At 41.9% G+C, this 22495-nt stretch overlaps 1 protein-coding gene across 2 annotated transcripts in view; it reads right to left on the bottom strand.

Annotated features, from left to right (window-relative positions):
- Positions 1 to 10787: 10787 nt before the first annotated feature.
- Positions 10788 to 22495, bottom strand: part of LOC133483027 (CCA tRNA nucleotidyltransferase 1, mitochondrial-like) — an 84752-nt gene continuing 73044 nt past the window's right edge. For both annotated transcript variants that reach the window (XM_061783502.1, XM_061783503.1), the window contains 2 exons: positions 18806 to 19059; positions 10788 to 11237 (listed from right to left, as the gene is read on the bottom strand). In XM_061783502.1, coding sequence (XP_061639486.1) covers positions 10992 to 11237; positions 18806 to 19059 — 500 coding nt within the window. In that variant the 3' untranslated portion in view covers positions 10788 to 10991. The remainder of the gene's footprint in view (positions 11238 to 18805; positions 19060 to 22495) is intronic.

The raw sequence follows: 22495 nt of genomic DNA, 5'->3' as shown, positions 1-22495 counted from the left end.
CCTCAAAACAGTGAGGCAGATGTGCTAACCAGTTGTCCACCGTGCCGCCAGATAAATAAATAAAAAGTAAATAATGATGAATAAAAATGTAAAATAATTATCACTAAAATGTAATTATTTAGAATTAAACTAACGCATTATTTAAAAAAATAAACAAAACATTGTTAAATGTATGTCCATCCATCCATTTTCTGAACTGCTTCTCCTCACTAGGGTCCCTATCCCAGCTATCATCGGGCAGGAGGCGGGGTACACCCTGAACTGGTTGCCAGCCAATCGCAGGGCACACATAAACAAACAACCATTCGCACGCACATTCACACCTACGGGCAATTTTGAGTTTTCAATTAACCTACCTCGCATGTTTTTGGGATGTGGGAGGAAACCGGAGTGCCCAGAGAAAACCCACGCAGGCACGGCGAGAACATGCAAACTCCACACAGGCGGGGCCGGGGATTGAACCCAGGTCCTCAGAACTGTGAGGCTGACGCTCTAAGCAGTCGTCCACCGTGCCGCGTTAAATGTATGTATTTAACCTTATTAATATTTGTAATCAATTATAACATTTTCAGAAAAGTGGCTAAATTAATGCAAAAATATATTTGTGACTGCTGATAATGTAAATGCTTGGACCCGATTAAATAACGGCGGGTGCCACTGTACTTTGCCCCTGAATTAGATTTGCCCCAGTCAGAGCTACAGCATGTCTACTATCATAATTTCATCAAACAAAATAGGAGTTTTGGTAAATGATTTCTACATCAATAACTTTTTATTTTTTATTATTTATTTTTTTACAGCGTTACAATTAATAGGTATTTAACTGTGAGGGTGACTTTTCTCAGCTGGGACAGTTTCCAGGTTCCAGTGACCTGAATGAGGACAGGCGATATAGAAAACGGACAGCTGGATGGACATACTTATACTGTATATGCAGTCATATATTTTGTACATATTTGTCGGCTGAACGTCGGCTTGGTGTGTCTCTAGCTTTACAGTTCAAAAAGAGCTCCTCCAAATCTGGACTTCACTGTTTGTTGAGCTCCGTGACATCCACAAAGCAAACTTCATTAACGTACAGTGTAGAAGCGTATTCCGCAAGCTTTTGTTTTCAAAGTTTAGGCGGAAGCCCAGAAGGGATAAAGCTTTTTCTGTTGCTGTTCCCAAATTATGGAATGACCTCCCAGTGCACATGTGACAAGTCCCTTTGCTTTCCCTTTTTAAAACGTGCCTTAAAACACATTTTTATTCTATGGTGTTCAAAACAGCCCCTATTTTAGTGTCTTATTTGCTTTCATTGTTTTTAACTTTGTGACTGTTTCATTGTTTTTAAATTAGGTTATGTTCAAATGTCTTGATGTTTTATGTTTGATTTTGATTTATGTACAGCACTTTGTTTCAGCTGGGGTTGTTTTTAAAGTGCGCTATAAATCAAATTTAGTTGAGTTGAGTCTATTATTGTTGTAATGGCCTACTTCACGTAATTGGACGGCCACAAAAGCCATAGGACATGTGGCCCCAACAGTTTACATGCAGATCTCCGCACCAACATGGACTCATGACGCTGAGTGGCTTTTCATTTGCTTTAATGGGATCATTTAGTGTGCAGTCCAAAACAGACCATAAAGATCATTTCCATGGAGATGTGGTAGGCACGGACCTTATAAATCAAAGTGAGTAAACGTGGAACAGAGTCACATTAGTGATGCCTAATTTGCTGATAGCAATGGCAGCTGCTCACTGGTGTCTACATAGCAGAACTTCATGGGTTTTTTTTGTTTCATTTTATTGCGCTCAAGGGCGCAATGTAAATGTTGCAATTCCAAACATACAACTTGTATGTACTAAAGAGGACAATGTGGGGGGAAAAAGACGAGCACATGTTGCTTACACTGTAAAAAAAACACGTTTTGCGCCACATGACATCCAGCGGGATGATCTCTCTGAGCGCCTCCTTGGCTAGCTGCCTCACAGCCAGAGGAAGCGGCATCCGGGATGCTTCTCTGCATGGATGATGAATTCTAAAGGCATCTCATGTTAGGGGGACCTTTAGTCTGCTGATAGAAGCAACGTGATCTGTCAGGCCTTTGAAATTCAAATGACGTCTTTCACTTTTAGGTCACACTGACGCCTTTAAGAGTCAGCATAAAAGCAAAGCAGAGACGATGCGACCGACGTGAGCGAAACGAGAACAAAAAGACACGGTGCCATTTTTTCCCCAAAATAGATGAGAGTGTTCAGACCAAAAGATGCAAACACATGATCATCAAGCTATTTGTCAAATATGTTTGACATTTTTGCGTTATTGAAACAGATGAATAGGATTATATTTGCACAGATACTTTCATGTCTGTTTTTTTTTTTTTTTTTGCTATTTCCCACTTTTATTTGTGAAGTGAGAGAAGAGGAAAGAAGACATCTCAATAAAATATAAATAGCTCACAGACAAGCCTTATAAATAGCAGCTGTGTTCTTGAAATGTGACTTGTGGAAAGACATGCACTGACGTGCCATTACAATTGGTGCACCTGCACAATATAGTTTGCCTGTTTGTTTCCGTTAAAAAAAAATATTATAGTTATTACTGTGGTTGTTGTTTGCATCAGAGGTGGGTTTTTTTTATTCATTTTATTTTTATTTTTATACCTGTCCTGTTCAGCTCCATGGCCTCGCAGAATGGTTTATGTGTAAGCCTTTGTGCTGGAACAGTTTTGCTGTGCAACAGAGTAGTTTGAAATAGTCCCTCTGCTTATTTTTAAAAAAAATTATTCTGATGTTGTTTTCTCCGGGTACTCCGGTTTCCTCCCACATCCCAAAAACATGCATGGTGGGTTGATTGAAGACTCTAAATTGCCCTTAGGTGTGATTGGTGTGCGCAAATGGTTGTTTGTTTCTATGTGCCCTGCGATTGGCTGGTGACCTAACTGCAATAACTAACCAGCAGAACCAGATAAGAGAGGACAGAAAAGGGCAGGGCGGGATGTGAGAAAATGAGCAAGGCATTGCTACTGACGAGTGGTGCGGTGGGATTCTTATTTAATGTCTAAACACCTGTAAGAACCTGTGAGTTGATGTTAGTCTAACCTGTGTTGTTATGAGTGCAATTAAAGCCTATCGTGTGTCTTTCGAACGTATTAGTGAATGAACACCACAGCCTCACTGCCCATGAAAGAAATATTTTCAGACCATACGAGGAGGTCCGATATCACCTTGGACCAGTCGATTACTTCTTCTTCTTCTTCTTCTTCTTCAAAAAGATCTAGATGATTGAAATATTCCGAGAAATCTATGATGAGGGAATTCAATGATGATGATGGATTCCTTCTACCAGTCCAGTTAGCACTATTCATTAGCTTTATTACAACTCCACATATTGGATTATGTGGACAATTGTCCACATAATCTATTGGACAATTGGAGCAATGCAACAAAAAAAGCTTACATTTCTCTGTTCTTCATTTTTCTTTTTTTCTGCATTTATTTATTGCCAGTGTGGAAAGTTGTTTTCTTTCTTGTGTTTTGTTGCCTGGTTAGCCTGATACACCAGAAACTTGTCACATTTGTATTAACTCACGCTGTACTAACAAGGATGCCCCTGTCACCATAACCAAAACTAAATACAGCACTAATCCGCCACCTCAATCTCCTCAAAGGACTCTGATTCGCTAGGTGACTTAAATGTAACGACTGATAGCTTGACAAGATTGGCAAGTTTTTCTGTCCTGGAAATAAACCTGTGAAATTAGATGGTGCAGTTGTCAGAGCAATCAGAGCATCGTTGAGATTAATTTGTATGTCGTATCCACGCAATAATTATGAATGGAGCACAAACCAATAGTCCACTGAGCCAGCTGAACATCAATCATGTCACACTTTGACAGCACAGTTGACAGTTGCACAGGCTTTCAAAATGAATGATGACACCCCATTAAATTAACTTGATTTGCTCCATCTCTGAAGTGAGTTTTCAAAGTCATGTTTATTGTTTGATTTATTGGGAATGGTGAGCTCTATTTCATATATTTTATTACATGAAACCTAAAATAATTCAAATTCAAAACTCAATAACAATGTACTATATTCTACAGAGCAGCAGTGAGGTGATCATTCTCTTAAAATACTTTGGGAAGGTAGTGTATTTGGAGTCACCAAAATAGGGAAAAAGAGAAGATTAAAATCAGTGGCCTGATCTCCAGCCAATGGAGTCCCATGTGACAAAAAAAAAGCTGATGTAATCATGCGTCCATATTGACCAGGGGTCACCAACCTTTGTGAAACCAAGAGCTACTTCTTGGTACTGATTAATGCGAAGGGCTACCAGCTTGATAGACACTTCTGAAATAACAAATTTGCTCAGATTACCTTTAATTATCCATGCATCCATTTTCTGTACCGCTTATGCTCAGGCGGGTCGCGGGCGTGCTGGAGCCCATCCCAGCCATCTTCGGGCGAGAGGCGGGGTGCACCCTGAAGTGGTCGCCAGCCAATCGCAGGGCACATATAAACAAACAACCAGTCGCGCTCACATTCACACCTACGGGCAATTTAGAGTCTTCAATCAACCTACTACGCATGTTTTTGCGATATGGGAGGAAACCGGAATATCCCGGAGAAAACCCACGCAGACACGAGGAGAACATGCAAACTCCACACAGGCGGGGCCGGGGATTGAACCCGGGTCCTCAGAACTGTGAGGCTGACGCGCTAACCAGTCGGCCACCGTGCCGCCTACTCAGGCACCTAAGGATACACAGGCGGGGCCGGGGATTGAACCCGGATCCTCAGAACTGTGAGGCAGATGTGCTAACCAGTCGTCCACCGTGCCGCCACCGTTAATTATCCATCCATCCATTTTCTGAGCCGCTTCTCCTCACTAGGGTCGCAGGCGTGCTGGAGCCTATCCCAGCTGTCATCGGGCAGGAGGCGGGGTACACCCTGAACTGGTTGCCAGCCAATCGCAGGGCACATAGGAACAAACAACCATTCGCACTCACAGTCATGCCTACGGGCAATTTAGAGTCTCCAATTCATGCATGTTTTTGGGATGTGGGAGGAAACCGGAGTACCCGGAGAAAACCCACGCAGGCACGGGGAGAACATGCAAACTCCACACAGGCGGGGACGGGGATTGAACCCCGCACCTCAGAACTGTGAGGCTGACGCTCTAACCAGTCGGCCACCGTGCCGCCCCGTTAATTATTTATGTTATTATTAATAATTATTCATATTCATTATTATCGAAGATTATGTCAACGATTTCTCACAGTATTTATTAACAATGATTTAGGAATCAGAAACATCAATACTCAACACTTTATTTCTTTAAATCTCTGCAGATGTAGGAAATTACAATGTCAGATTTTCATCGCCACTAACAATTTGTTGACGACTCATGTACTATTATGTTGCACCATGTTTGTACAAATGTATTATGAAATATGTAACATACAAAGATCTGCATTCAGATTGTAAAATCTTGAACGTGTCAACAAATCGGAAGCATTTTCAACAGTTTTTCAACATTTGAATTGAATTTTGCCAATGGCACTGCCATGTTGCCAATGAGAACATCTGTGTTTCTTTGTCTGTCAGTGGGAAGCCTGGCATTGCATGCTGTGGACCACTGTGTTGTAATCTGGGGTGTAATTTGACACTGCAACTCTGAGTGAATCTTGCAGGTGTCCATCAGTGAGGCGTGCTCTGTTTTTTTGTTTTTTTTTTGTGATGAAGTTCAGAAAAGCCAAATTCTGCAATAAGAACAATAAAGACCTGTTTGATGACACATGGAATGTCTGTTGTTGAAGGCAAACAGGAACCCTGGGATATTCCAGAAGAAAACAATTTCTCCTTCAATTATTCAGCACATGAGAAAATTGACAGTAAATGTAGTCAGTGATGAATTATTTATGCTGCCAAGCCCGAGTTGGCAAGATGGAACATTCAATGGGACATTGTTTCCCCTTGTTTACTCAGCATGAACATGTAAATCCTGTATTGACTCTGCACAAATGAGTGAAAATTATGCCCAGGAAGATTAATTCTAACTGACACTTGGTGTTTTAATTTGACCCATTGGTGTAAAGCTCCTGAAGCTACAAGGTACGGGTACATCTCAATAAATTAGAATATCCATCCATCCATTTTCCACGCTTCTTATCCTCACTAGGGTTGCGAGCGTGATGGAACCTATCTCAGCGGACTCTGGGCAAAAGGTGGGGTAAATAAGAACACTGTATATTTATTTTAATTTATTGAGCTGACGTAGCTAAATGAATTGTGCAACAGAAGCCTGCAGAGGAATATAGATGTGATGTATTAGCTAGAAAATGTAATGGGGACGTAGCCTGAAGCCTCACACTGTTTCACTACAAATTTGAGAGCAATAAAGCACATCTATATAGTCATCTGAAGGCTTCTATTGCACAATTTATGCAGGTGTGTTGACTCGTATCAATAAAGTATAATGAATAGTCACAAATTTATTGACATGTACCTGTTTGTGGGTGTGCAGGCGCCCTCTTGGTGACTGCATGTTTGTATTTTTAGCAATTCGGCTATGCTCTATAAATGTGAATTAAGACTCTCAAACTTATTTCGCAGAGGACGATCCTCACTGCACAACAGCTGAGGAACATTACAGTGGTTGTCAGATTCGAAACAAACCGGTAAATATTCTTCATGTCGTCAGCCACAGGAGTCTTTTCAAGTTTGCTGTGTTCACAGCACATCAACTTATATTAAAGCAATGGTATGTAATTTCTGGTGCCCCCTAAGATCAAATTCTGCATTACAGCAAAAGAACAGTATTTATATAGGCATAAATGATTGTGATTCTACAACAGCAGACCCTTACAAGGTGTTTGGGTCTGCCAAGTCGGACCGGCATCTTCCCCCACCATCGGAGCCAACTCACCACCAGGTGATGATCGGTTGATAGCCATGCTCCTCTCTTTACCCGAGTGTCCGAGACATGTGGCCGCAACTCCGATGACACCACCACAAAGTTGATCATCGAACTACGGCGGAGGTCTCCTAGTGCCAAGTGCACATATGGACACCCTTATGTCTGAACATGGTGTTTGTTACGGACAGTCCTTGACAAGCAATAACAGAACACCGCTTGGGTTCCAATCACAACCTTCCAGGTCTCACTGTCATTGCCCACGTGAGCGTTCAAGTCCCCCAACAGAACGATGGAGTCCCCAGCGGGAGCGCTCTCCAGCACCCCCTCCAAGGACTCCAAAAAGGGTGGGTACTCTGAACTGCTGTTTGGTGCATCGACACAAACAACATTCATCCCGCCACGCCCACCCAAAGGCTATCGTTTACTGGTGTAAACCACAACGTGCAGGTGCTGAGCTGAGGGTCAATCAGTATGACCACACCTGCTCGGGGCCTCTCACCATGGGCAACTGGTGGGAGTGCAAGCTGTGTGTCGAGGTGAGCCCGACTACATGCAGTTTGAATTTCTCAACCTCGCACACCAGCTCAGGCTCGTTCCCTGCCAGAGAGGTGCTGTTGCACGTCCCTAGATCAACGTCTGTAGCCAGGGACCGGACTGAAAAGGTCCCCACGTTGCCTTTTCGGGAGGTGCCCACCATCGAGTCCCACCTCCGGGCCTGGCTGCAGAGGGGGCCCTGGTGACCCATATCAAGGCAAGGGAAAATGGGAATCAATATTTCTCTTGATAGGGGGTCTTTCAGCCGTGCTTTGTCTGGTCCCTCACGTAAGACCTGTTTGCCATGGGTGAACCTGCCATGGGCATAAAGCCCCAGGCAACTAAGCTCCTAGGATAATTGAGACACAAAAACCCCTCCACCACCTAAGGTGATGTCTTGATGGGGACTATCTACTGTATTGTGTTAATTGAGTTAGATGGTGTCAAATTGATACTTATGACCTGATTTTTTTTTTTTATTGTTTCTTGCTGACAAAGTGCTGAATCGCCAATCATCAAAAGTCATATCACCTTTTATTTTCCTCTTTGCTCAGAAAGTGTCATGATTAGATAGATAGATAGATAGATAGATAGATATTAGATAGATAGATAGATAGATAGATAGATAGATAGATAGATAGATAGATAGATAGATAGATAGATATGACAACACTGACACCTTCTGGCTACTCTATAGTGACATCCACCGGCTGCACTGAGTTCAGTGTACCACAACATATTGCTATGGAGCACTAAGAGTTAGCAAAATAAATAAATATGTCATGAGGTATTTAATTATTTCTGTGTATGGTTAATTATTTAAAGTATGTATTTAAAATATTATTTTAATACTTATTGCATTATTTCAATATTTATTCATTTAATTCATCCATCCATTTTCTGTACGGCTTATCCTCACTCGGGTCGCGGGCGTGCTGGAGCCTTTCCCATGATGTTGCGAGCCTACTGAGGATACGAGGTAAAGAAGATGGATGGATGGATGGATGTAAAAAACAATAACAATAGACAGTCTAGATATTGGACTACAAGTAATGTAGCAATTAAGGCCTATAGTGTACTTATGGAACTTATTAGTGAATGAACACCATATCACATGCATGTTAGTCAACTAGTGTACAGAGTTGCTGAGCCGGCACATTGAGGGGGGTGCAAGCCAGCGTGCCCATCTCGTGGGGGACCCAGCCAGGGGGAGGCCACCCACTCCCCAGGACGGTCCCCCAGCCCAACTGAAGTACCCCAACCAGAGGAACAAGGGGAACGGGCCCCAGGGAGCAGCAGCATGGCCCCCAGCTCCACACCCAGAGACCAGGACGAGGCCCCCCAGAAATGGGACCAGCCGGCACCTCCACAGCACCCAGGGATTGAGAGCAGATCCTGACACCCCCAGGGGAGCAACACAAACAAAACCCTCCCCAAGAGGAGTATCCCCAGAGGCCCACACAGGTTATCCAGAGCCAGAAGGATAGGGGTTCAAGTACATGCAAGTGACCCTATGGCATGCGCAGATGTCTTAAGATGAGAAGGTATGATTTGGTCACAAAACATCACATTTCTGTATGACATTCTTTCCCAGGCAGACAAGAATCAAGATTAAAGGTACACCATTCGAATGAAAGGTGACAATTTTTCTTAGTTACCCATTTGGTTATTATGCTTAGCAGATATATTTTCTAGTGTTATATATATTCTATGACGACCTTTTGCCATTGGTGATTGTTGATATCTTGTTTATCTTTCCGGCATATTCTATTACATATGGTATGATTTTAGTGGTCCGGCCCCTTTGACATCAAGAGAGGCTGTATGTGGACCCTGAACTACAATGAGTTTGACACCCCAGATTTAGGAGGGTTCCAGAATATTTTGGGGGTGTTTTAGCCCTCCTAAAATATGCCGAGTGACGCCACTCACAGCAAACGTTTCCCACACGGACCACAGTTGCACGGTGAAGAAGGGCGTCCAGCAGGTGATGTAGGTGAGCACGATGACCACGGTCATCATCACAGTTTTCGCCCTGGCCTTGGACACTGCTGCCCTACTGCAGGATCTGGAAGACAGCACTTTACTGCTCCCTTCTCCGGCACCAGCAAGAGCCCCAAGTTGAGGATTCCGGCTGTGATGAAGATGACGGAGAGGAGAGCTACTTCCACTTGAGCCAAGCGCTTGTCCTGGGGCTCACCCTGGCTGTCAGGAGGCTGCACCTTCTCCGAAGAGAGGTCGCTGAGCCAATCCAGAGCGACAAGCATCCACGGTGAGGATACACGCGTCAGTGGGATTTAACCTCATCCAATCAACAAGCTGTATTCTGGACGGTCCGCTCCAAGTGTTGGAAGCAAACAGAAGTGATGGAAAAGGATGACACATCCGTGATTGATATAGTCTCTGCAGGAGGGAGGAGGAGCAATCTCACTCGACCGTTGACGTCTTTGTGACATGAGGATGTGGTGCGTCAACCTACCGACACAAATCCTGTACCAAGAAAACTGGGATTCTGCCTTTGCAACTGAAAGATCACTTTTGACACGGGAAAGGACGCAATCATTTATTTGCTCATTTTTGTTTTGATGTGCAGAAACTCATAATGGTATGACTTTCTAATATTTGGGTTTCCTTGTTGAAATATTAGACGGACAAACTTGAAAACGTTCGTTAGATGCACATGTATCAAACGATGAGGAATCCATTCATGATTCAGGATTTATTTAAATTTAAGCTGTGCCATAAAATCACTTACCAAACAGCACTATTCAAATGTATCTCCGAGATTGAACACTGCAGTGACAACATTATTACAGATGGCATGACTGAATACGCTGCCACAATTGTCACTTTTATTTTGGATATATAGTACTATGTTTGTAAATTAACTGTTTTTTAACTAACTTGGAAATGCAAAAGAATTCAATGTAGTCCTCGCTGACAAGTCCTAAATTAAATGTGTACTTCTCAGATAAATACATAAAGCGCCCCAAAGAAAATATTTCAAACACTTGATTAATAGAACATGCTAGTTATAAATGCCAGTCTATTTACAAACAAATACTGGCTTGTGTTGAACACAATATAAAGCTTGTACTGGAACATTTGCCCAGACTGAGAAAAAAAATATTTACAATGATGCTGAAACATTGAAAATAACGAGTGACGAGCTCTTATTCCATAAATTTGAGCAAATGGCAGACAAAAATGCTAATTAAATGCAACGGATGTATTCTCCCATTTCATGTAGATGTATAAAGTGGCCCAGCGTTGTAATAATAATGAAAATGGTGTCATAATAATGAAAATGCATTCATCACTGGGGTGGTAATGTTCATTCGCCACACACACACACACACACACACACACACACACACACACACACACACACACACACACACACACACACACACACACACACACACAAACAGATGAGTCAATTTGATACTAAATGCAAGCTGTGCTATCACAGACTTGATTTCAGAGAGTCCAAATTGGTATTCTCGGTCACGGACACACATGCATGTTTGGCTTTGACACACATATCAGCCCATTACAACGTCACGTAACTGAGAAGTTCTTCTTTATCCATCTGATAATGACTTTTCTTCCAGATGTCACGCAGCTTCTGTAAAGTGCTGCCTATCTCCTTGCCCGTGAGTATGCCCATTCTCCTGAGATCATGTCCACTGATGGGGAAGCGAGGGACGGCCCACGTGCCCAGTTCAGCCAGCAGCTTGTGCTCACCTTGATACTTCAGCAGCTCGCACACTTTGCTCCGAGTATCCAATTCACGACTCTGTCAAAACAGTAACAGTTTCAGATCAATGACATACACTCAATGGGATACAAAACAGAATGGAGATTTGTACTGCTTTAAGACCCATCTTTTCGACCACAATTAAAAGAAACACACCTTAAACCTCATGCTTTAGTTGAGTACATTTTCCGTTAATTACAGCGCTCAAGCATTTTGGGTACCCAAATGGCTGTTGAAAGTCAAGTGTGGCTAATATTTGTTTTTCAATGCTCGCTGACTTTCATTTGCCATTTGTTTACGATGCTCATCTACAACTGTGAGGTTGTGTGTTGTTTCCGGCATTAAAAGACAAATCTTTTGAGTGTTTTTCAGATAAAGAAAGATTATGGCAAGATGACACTGGCTCGATGTATAGAAATGTGCAGGAACCTCATTATTACATTCATTGTAATGGCGTAATATGGAGCTGTATAATTAATCATTTGTTTTTATTGGTTTATATTAGGGTTGGGCATCGAGAATCGAGAACCAATTGGAACCGAGACTAACAGTATGGTTCTCCCAGAATCGTTCCAATTAAAAAAAATTATGTTCCTAGTTTCGATGCATACAGTCCGCCAACCCCGAAGAAGTTGCGAAAACCAACGAAGAAGCGGCAAAAACCAACAAAGAACATGCACGAAGACGTGCTTGTGCCCAACGGCAATGGTGAACAAAAGTGTTAACTACGTTAAAATAAATGACCAATCATCTTAGTGCAACACTTGGATTAAGATTACATTGTGCAAGGAAGGCTTTCACGATGTGTGCAAATCTGACGCACTCCGTCTATCTCTGAGCCTCAGCCTACACCGCGCGGAACTTCGGTCAAGTCAATTGGGTAAGTGAAACAAAATGCTAACAGCTAACATGTTAAACGGTGGGTTGCACTATTGCGACGATGGTTTTTAGCATTTATTTTCATCTGCAAACCAACATAAGAGGTGATGACAGACACAAAAATAAAATATACTGTTAATGACTTTCTTCTTCTTTTCCTTTCGGCTTGTCCCGTTAGGGGTCGCCACAGCGCGTCATCCTTTTCCATGAGAGCCTATCTCCTGCATCCTCCTCTCGAACACCAACTGCCATCATGTCTTCCCTCACGACATCCATCAACCTTCTCTTTGGTCTTCCTCTAGCTCTCTTGCCTGGCAGCTCCATCCTCATCATCCTTCTACCAATATACTCACTCTCTCTCCTCTGGACGTGTCCAAACCATTGAAGTCTGCTCTCTCTAACTTTGTCTCCAAAACATCGAACCTTGGCTGTCCCTCTGATGAGCTCATTTCTAATTTTATCCAACCTGGTCACTCCGAGAGCGAACCTCAACATCTTCATTTCCGCCACCTCCAGCTCTGCTTCCTGTTTTCTCTTCAGTGCCACTGTCTCTAATCCATACATCATGGCTGGCCTCACCACTGTTTTATAAACTTTGCCCTTCACCCTAGCAGAGACTCTTCTGTCACATAACACACCTGACACCTTCCTCCACCCGTTCCAACCTGCTTGGACCCGTTTCTTCACTTCCTGACCACACTTTACCTTACTGGAAAGAAAGTAGAAACAGTCGCATTAAAAGCTTAACAATGAGCTAAAACTTCAAAGGTCAAACTAGAAACTTAACATCACAATGAATATGGACAAACTTCACAAACACGTCTCACAGTATCACAAATACTAACCTTGTGTCACCTGTGTTTTGGTTAAGGTATCATAGTTCATAGGTTTGATATTGATACTGGTTATAAAGAACGCAGTCAAATGTTCATTTTAGTTTATGCTGCAGGCTGTTGAGAAAATCGATGTTCATAAGACCCTTAATTTAAACCATGCAAACATTTCTGACGCAGCACCCTAAAAGAATCGGAATCGAGAATCGTTTGGAACCGGAATCAGGACCGAAATCACTCAAATTCAAATGATGCTCATCTTTACTTTATATGCTGGTCATTTAAAATATGCTATGTGAAAGCAGTCTGTGGCCCAAAAAAGGTTAAGGACTTGCAGGATACGAGCTGCTGGGATGTTTTGTGTGCACCTTACATTATAAAGCACTACTGATGATGAAGAACACGTGTTCTAGTTTTAAATCGTGATAGAAATTTCTGTATACAGCAAGTAAACGCGTTACAATTCCCGGACGACATTTCCCCAATTTATAGTTGACAAACGCTTACTTCATCAGTTCATCAGTTCGTTGTTATTATACAGTGGGTACGGAAAATATTCAGACTCCCTTAAATTTGTCACTGTTATATTGTAGGCATTTGCTAAAATCATTTAAGCTCACTTTTTTTCCCTCATTAATGTACACACAGCACCCCATATTGACTGACAAAAACGTAATTGAAGAAATTTTTATTAAAAAGCTAAAACTGAAATATCACACAACCGTAAGTATTCAGACCCTTTGCTCAGTATTTAGTAGAAGCACCCTTTTGAGCTAATACAGCCATGAGTCTTTTTGGGAATGATGCAAGATGTTTTTCACACCTGGATTTGGGGATCCTCTGCCATTCCTCCTTGCAGATCCTATCCAGTTCTGTCAGGTTGGATGGTAAACGTTGGGTGGGCAGCCATTTTCAGGTATTTCTAGAGATGCTCAATTGGGTTAAAGTCAGGGCTCTGGCTGGGCCATTCAAGAACAGTCACAGAGTTGTTCTGAAGCCACTCCTCTGTTATTTTAGCTGTGTGCTTAGTGTCATTATCTTGTTGGAAGGGTAACCTTCGGCCCAGTCTGAGGTCCTGAGCACTCTGGAAAAGGTTTTCCTCCAGTACTTGGCCACATTCATCTTTCCTTCGATTGCAACCACTCGTCCTGTCCCTGCAGTTGAAAAACACCCCCAAAGCATGATGCTGCCACCACCATGCTTCACTGTTGGGACAGTATTGGACAGGTGATGAGCAGCGCCTGGTTTTCTCCACACATACCGCTTAGAAATTCAGGCCAAAAGGTTCTATCTTGGTTTCACCAGACCAGAGAATCTTATTACTCACCATCTTGGAGTCCTTCAGGTGAATTTTTTTCTAGCAAACTCCATTCGGGCTTTCATGTGTCTTGCACTCAGGAGAGGCTTCCGTCAAGCTACTCTGCCATCAAGCCCCGATTGGTGGGGGGATGCAGTGACGGTTGACTTTCTAGAACTTTCTCCCATCTCCCGACTGCATCTCTGGAGCTCAGCCACAGTGGTCTTTGGGTTCTTCTTTACATCTTTACCCCGATTGCTCAGTTTGGCCAGACAGCCAGCTCTAGGAAGGGTTGTGGTCATCCCAAACCTCTTTCATTTAAGAATTATGGAGGCCACTGTGCTCCTAGGAACCTTAAGTGCAGCACAATTCTTTTTGTAACCTTGGCCAGATCTGTGCCTTGCCACAATTCTGCCTCTGAGCTCTTCAGGCAGTTCCTTTGACCTCATGATTCTCATTTGCTCTGACATGCACTGTGAGCTGTAAGGTCTTATATAGACAGGTGTGCGGCTCTCCTAATCAAGTCCAATCAGTATAATCAAACACAGCTAGACTCCAAAGAAGGTGGAGAACCATCTCAAGGATGATCAGAAGAAATTGACAGCACCAGAGTTAAATGTGAGTGTCACAGCAAAGGGTCTGAATACTTACGGCTTTGTGATTTCAGTTTTTCTTTTTTCATAAATCTGCAAAAAAGTCAACAATTCCGTTTTTTTCTGTCAATATGGGGTGCTGTGTATACATTAATGAGGAAAAAACATTAACTTAAAGTGATTTTAGCAAATGGCTGCAATATAAAAGAGTGAAAAATTTAAGGGGGTCTGAATATTTCCGTACCCACCGTATGTTTTCTGTTTGTGTTTAGCAAGCTTTTCCATATCCTTTTGAGAATAAGATCAAGATAAGGTTAAGATCCCAACTTTGTTCTCTCTCTCTCCCTCTCTCTTTCTCTCTGTCTGGATGCATTAAACGCTCGCGTTTTCACCTTTAGTCCAACACACAATGTTCGATTTACTTTTTCGTACACCTATTTTTCTCCTTTCACCCATTATTAGTGTTATTTTCTTTCTTTAGTTAGACCCCTTTGTGCGTTCCCTCTAGATCCCTTGCAGATGTCATTAAATATTCTATAAAATTCCACTCTTGGTTGTGTTTTGTGTGTTTAGAGTTTAAGTAAGCCTCTCTCATCTAGAACTTGTATTTCATAAAATGTAGCAACCTTTAGTTATGAGACTGATAAAAGGTTTGTCGTCACTTTGTCCTGAAGTTTTATACATATTCGGGTAAGGGGAATGCTTGTTGCGTGCCTTTTTGCTTGATCATCTAATCCAAAAGACGTAATTTTACATCTTTCACGTTTTTTTGCGCCATAGGCAATAGAGGGGGCTGACGTCACTCCTCACCATAGGATTATGTCTGGGATTAAATGAGTTAAAATGTTTTTTTTGTTTGTTTGTTTTTTTGTTGCAAAAGTAAGACGAGCCTTTGTTCTTTAAAGTCTCTAAATTGCCCGTAGGTGTGAATGTGAGTGCGAATGGTTGTTTGTTTACATATGCCCTGCGATTGGCTGTCAGGCTGTACCCCGCCTCTCTCTGGGATAGGCTCCTCAGCATGTCTGTGACCCTAGTGAGGATAAGCGGTACATAAAATGGATGGATGGATGGACCCCTCGCAATTACACCAAGAACCACTAAGGGTCCACGAACCCCTTGTTGAGAAACACTGCTCTAAAGTTTCGGTAAACGTTGGTTTGTCCACATGAATAAATGTTGACAACGGCGAGCAAGGGAGGCGTTGCAATGGTCACAATACCCAATCCTATTGGTCGACATAAAGGCGCGATAATGGAGGGTTTGTGTTCATATGTCACACTACATGGAAGATCCACAAAAATCAAACATGCTTGACTTTTCATTTTTGCGTCGTAGAGCCGAATCGTTGGTCGTGGATTATGTCACACTACAAGAAGTATCTGGGAAATCGCCTGCGATAGCAAATTGGGCTAATATCGGGGCTAAAATCCTGTAGTCTGATCCAGGCATTATGAAGAGGATGTGACGTCATGGCACAAACACTAAAACAGTGGTGCGTTGAGATACGAGTGACCCGACTTACGAGTTTGAAATGCGAACCGTCAAAATGATTTTTTGTTTTGACTTGCTAGCTCAAACTGTGTGCTGTGTGGTGGCAGGTGACAACAAGGGGCAGTTTGGCAGATATAATTAGCAAATATTCTTTGAAAAAGTGGCTTCAAGCTGTTTATTGTAGGTTTGCACGATATTGGAAATAAATGACATTGCAATTTTGATTAAACCTGTGATATATATATAGCGATGTGAAATAATACAGGATCAGTTTAGTAAATATTCTTTGAATAAGAGGCTTCAAGCTGTTTATTGTAGAGCTACACGATATTGGAAATAAATGACATTGCATTCTTTTTAAAACCTGCAATATATATATTTCGATGTGAAATAATACAGGATCAGTGTTGGGAAAGTTCATTTTCTACGCGAACTACCTCAAAGTTCAGTTCACCGGTCAAAAAATTAACTAGTTCACAGTTTTTTCTTTTTTTCCCCCATCATATTGCGGATGGGCTATTACACTCAAAATACTGGCATTTCATTACCCCATTGTCGCCACCCATTCAGTCCACACAAGTAGCCAGCTGCTTTCAGTTTATTTTTGAAAGGGGACAATGCAATTTCATAAAACAATGAAGTACACATGGTTAAAAAAGCCAGAATTAGCCAGAAGGCTAGTTTTCATCTGTAGTCCCCTGGCCATGATGTAAAAAAGCTGCAGCTTTCACTCGACAATCTCAAAAACATGAGGAAAAACCTGTTGCTTAAATGCTGTCTTTAAAATGAGGAATTAAAACAAAAACAGGACTTCTGTCCTTAAAGTGAAAACAAAAACACGCAACACGGTATGACAGGAACGATGGTGAAAGGACATTGATAACTTTGCATTCCTCGCAGCTCTGGCTCACTATATAACAAAATAATATATCTATTCTTACAAAACAAGATTAATTCCATATTATCACAGTGTGATCCCACAGGGTTTTAACTAAAGCATTCTAATACAAATAATTTTCCTCGCAATCCATATTTACATTTATGTACTGTACAAAAGAAGAATGCAATCACTCCCATTTATGCAGTGTCCCTGAACACACTTCACATACTCACGCACCTGCCCCGTGCATGCCTTCTTTCATTCTGAAGAGCAAAATAGGAGATGCAGCAATGGTACAATCTTTTAATCTCTTGAGCATGTCCAAACAGGTGCTTCTGCTGGTCACTTTTAATTTTACAGCTGATTCACTTTATATTACAGGACACCACCATCTGAGCAGACACTGCAATGTGACTATTACGCACATGTACATCTCGATGACAATGCTCAAAGAAAATATGGTGCAGCCCTAGTTTATTCCCACGCTCAGCTCAAGGTTACTGTCAAACTAGATATTAAACAAAGAGAATTAAACGTGTATTTAAAGCAACCACAGAGCCTTTGCTACCTGAATGATAAAATACATTGGGAAACTCCATCGGCACACGCACGAACAATTATCATCTATGTGATGGCATTGTTACCCACAAACGGTACTGCAACACGTGTCTAGAGCATAAAGCAATACTCAAAGGCATAATTCTTTATCTTCTGCGAAGAACGACAAATATTTCTGCCGTATTGAGTAGCCGAGAGAGGAGCTGAGCCTCCAGTATACAGCAGTATGTCTAAGAGTATGTTCAGTATGACTAATATGACTACAGCTTACTGAGGAGCTGTGACCACCTCCATGTATATCGGTATGTCTGTATTATACTGCCCCCAGGTACACCAGAATCAGCAGCACAATTGGAGAAAGTGTGACAAAAAACGTTTGATTCTTTGTAATTGTATTTAATTCCGTCATTACTGTATGTTTTTAGTATAATAGAGTGCCATTTTTCTTATTAAAAAAACACTTAACAACATTTTGTTGGGTTTTTTTGGGGCGGGGACGATGGATCACATTCATGGCATTTCTATCCATCCACACCCATTTACCGCCCATCCTCACTAGGGTCACGGGTGTGCTGGCGGGTACCTCAGCTGACAATGGGCGAGAAGCAATGTACACCCTGAACTGGTCGCCAGCCAATTGCAGGGCACATATAGACAAACAATCATTTACACTCACATGCTCACCTATGGGCAAGTTAGTCTTTAATCCACGTACCACGCATGTTGTCATTAATTTCAATTTGGAAAGACTTGATATACAATTGTTTTGAGTTGTGAAGCGTGGGTAACAAACAAATAAACTCATATCTCAAGGCATCACAGTAGTGGCCAACCAACAAGGATTTAACCACGAATTTCAAATAGATTATTTGCCCCAAGAATGACAGCAGCGAGCCGCACAATCGGCCTGAAAAATAAGCAGAGTCACCGAAAGAAGTGAAAAATAATATAGCAGAATAGCAGCAATATTGGGCGACACTATGACATAAGCAGGTAGCCATATGACATTGAGTCATGAGCATGGCTTCAAGTCTTTTTCTTTGTCACACAACATATATCAGGAAGTTAAAACTTACGTCTATAATGAAGTCAGTAAAGGTTTTGAGACCATCCAAATCCTCATCATTCTTGTAGAGATCGTGTCGGTACTTGACCAGAAACACAGCCAGAGTCTTCTCCTCCCGGGACACCTTCAGTCGAGTGTCCATCCTCTCTAATTCCTCTGGGCGACGGCAGAGAGCCGCTAGGATGGTCATAGGTTTGGGAGAGTGACCTTTGGCATTCTGCCACACCCGCTTCATCTCGTCAATATTGCCATCAGAAGGTAAACCTGAGAGGGAGAAGTGTAATGGTTTTGTTTTCAATTGGAGAAGCTCACTGATCTATTAGGCATATATCATATGTACAGCGAATCTCCACTATGCGCGGTAGTGTAGGTGCTGAGCCCTTGCGCAAATAGGAAAATATAGCGAGTAATTGACACCCCCCTTAAAATGTTTATAACAGACGATGCATGCAGCACTTCCTCGCTCGGTGTAAGGTGACATTGTCAACTTTCGGCGACATGTAAATGCAAAATCGCAGTGTTGGCTGGAGGAGCCATCTCCTTGTCATTAAAAATTTGTAAAAACCTTTGATGTCATTTCAACCTTGAAAAGTACCTGGACCGAACTATTGAATATACTGATTACACGACCACAGCTTATCACATTTGACGACGCCACGCTCGTTTGCCTTTCTCACGGTGACTCTTCATCATCGGGTACAAGATTTTACGCCTCTCGTTGATTCCAAACAAAGGCCCTCACGAGCTTTTGATTTCACAAACACTTTTTGCTGAAAGTGTTCAAACTTTGCAATGATGGCACGTGGTCGGTTTCCTGGATGAGGGCCTCCCAATCGATAAACACGGTGAAAGGTAATCTTGTCGACTGTATCTTGAAAGTGGACATCATGAATTTTTTAATCTGCGCCTCGGGATCTTCCGGAGCATTTTCTGGAATTAAACTTAACTTATTATCATTTGATAATTGGTTGCGAAGTGACAAAGAATGTGCAAATGAGATCTTTGACCTCCATTACCCAAGTCATTTTGGTCACTTAGCCTTTTCAACATGCGAGACAAGACATTTTGAGGACTGATTTCTTTTGACTTCATTGCATGGACACATATCAAATGTTTGAATCGTAAATTTTAATAAATTTTAGGCTTGTTTTCTGATGACATTTTTGATTAGCAGCCCGATTTTGGCCCGCCCAAATTTAGGTCGAAATTTTGAAAACCTGCATGAGCTTGCTGATGTCAGCGGCGGAAGACGAGCACATTTCCTTATTAAACTAGAACGTGTTCACCTATATTGAAAGTCCGGATGGTTTTTTTTCCCAGACAAAGGGTGAAAGTAGTGAAGTTAGATACATTTGTGTGGGCTTGTTTTGCTAAAATTGATCACTGTAATGCTACATTGCAGAAGGCAGCCGCATGAGGTAAGTGCTGTAGATTCATTTCTGCCTATAACACGGGTTTTGCCAGCTGTTTCCTCGGGTTTTCTGCTTTTTAATGCTCTCCCAGGCTTTTACTGCAGTAGTTTTCAGTCGCTGTTTGTTTGTGGGCCTTGCTGTCTGAAGTTTAGTCTTTAACAGGTTAACTTAATGGGTTGAGATCAGGTGACTGACTTGTCCATTCAAGAATATGACTCTTCTTTGCTTTGATAAAGTCCTGGGTTCCATTAGCTGTATGTTTTGGGTCATTGTCCAGCTGTATTATGAAACATCGCCCAATCAATTTGGCTGTCTTTGAGTCAACAGACTCTGAACTCCTCAGACATCATTGCTTCTGTCCTGTCACAAAAACAATCTGCTCTTTCCACACACCTTAGGCTTCACCCAACCCTCAACCCCACCACAAACCTCTGAATCTGAAAGACCGGTGGGCTGTTTAAAATACTACAGCAAAGAGGTACATGAGGTACACATACATAAAGACATTTTCTCAATTTCTTTATGTCTCAAAAGTGTTCTCTGCCAATTGACTGTCTGTTGTCCTACTAGAGCGGCTCCAACTACCGGAGACAAATTCCTTGTGTGTTTTTTGGACATACTTGGCAAATAAAGATGATTCTGAACATGATGTTAATAATCATACCAACATTATGCTCCGTTTTAAAGAGATGTATGTCACACAGAGACAGTAAACCAGGTAACAGCTACACACGTTATGTGCAGGCATAAAATATAATCAATCAGATTATAAACACCAAAGGCATGAAAAAGGTGACAAAAAAGGGGGGATCCCCAGGCTGCCGCAGATAATCTTTTGATTTTAACATAAATTAAGCAATCTGGAAGACTCTGAAGGGTACAATCAGGCAAAATAAACTAATTTTCTTCACGCAGTACATGTTGATGTAGAAATTTAAGATTAAAATTAAATTTGCCTCATTTCTTTTCTTTTTTTGTTTTGGCCTCCAACTTGAGCCAGGCCCTCCTCCACCTGCACCTGATGCCTGCTTCAAGCTGTGCCACGTGAATAGCTTCCTCCACTTTAAGCACTCACATTCTGGAAAAGAATTGACTAAAATACTTGTCTGTTTCAATGTATTTTTCACTATTACCAACTTCAAAGGCTAACCCCAAATGCATGCTCCAGGAAAATATTAAGTACAATATTTTTCTGTATTTATTGGCCATTGCTAAATTTGAAGTTACTTCATTCTATGTTGTGACATAATCCCTAACATCGCTGTGTCGCTTAATACATTTAACTTTAACATCCGTAAACTAATTCCATAAATGTAGGCGTGTTTCCTAATTTATACATGCTGCACAAGCGGATCAACTCTTGTCACCGAAGTTACGTGTGCTTATCTGTTCCGCTGGGACCGCAACCAGGGCCACGACCCGCAGCATCTCAACGCGAAAATACAAAAGACCAGCGCAACAAATACGACACGGGCTGATCTGATGAGCAAAAATGTTGTTTAAACGTAAGAGTAGCAACAGGGGATGTTCGCTCCAGAGGTGGGTAGAGTCGCCAAATATTGTACTCAAGAGTACTGTCACTTGACAATAATGTGACTCAAGCAAAAGTAAAAAGTAGTCCCCCAAAAAATTACTAAGAGTAAAAAGCACACAGTGAAATAATTACTCAAGTACTGGGTAAATAGTGAGTAACTTCTGATTAACATCAATTTAAAAAAATATATTACAAAATAAAATGCTAAATAAATAAAGTGCCAAAATTGCCACAAAAAGTGGCTCTAGAGCTGGCCTGGCCAACCCGCGGCTTGCGAGCCTCATGCGGCTCTTTAACTAGTTTCATGCGGCTCTTCAGGGGCTGTCACATGACATGCGTCAAAAATGCTTGGCTGGCGCTGTCATTCACTCCCCCTACAGCTAGATGGCACACTGACCATGTAAGCCTGTTTGAGTGACGTCAAACGAGCGACGAGAGAATCTTTGGTGTGACATCATTTGTGTTGTAAACAATTTCCGTCAAGTTACCTCTTGAAATGGCAGGGGAAAAAAGCACAGCCAAACGAAAATATGAAGAAGAACACAGGACGTTTTTGCCAGAGTGGGAGAGTTTATATATTTTTTGTTAAACGTAATGGCAAGCCGATCTGCCTTATATGTCACGCAGCATTAGCGCATTTCAAAGCTTCAAATCTTCAGCGTCACTTCAGCTCACTCCACCCTAACATCGAACAGGAATTTCCAAAAGGGACTGAACTTCGCAAGAACAAGTTGGTCGCTTTGAAAAGCAAGGC

Source organism: Phyllopteryx taeniolatus, chromosome 9, assembly GCF_024500385.1.
Source record: "Phyllopteryx taeniolatus isolate TA_2022b chromosome 9, UOR_Ptae_1.2, whole genome shotgun sequence".
In the NCBI taxonomy this organism is placed as follows: domain Eukaryota; kingdom Metazoa; phylum Chordata; class Actinopteri; order Syngnathiformes; family Syngnathidae; genus Phyllopteryx; species Phyllopteryx taeniolatus.
This window is presented reverse-complemented; position numbering and strand designations above follow the sequence as displayed.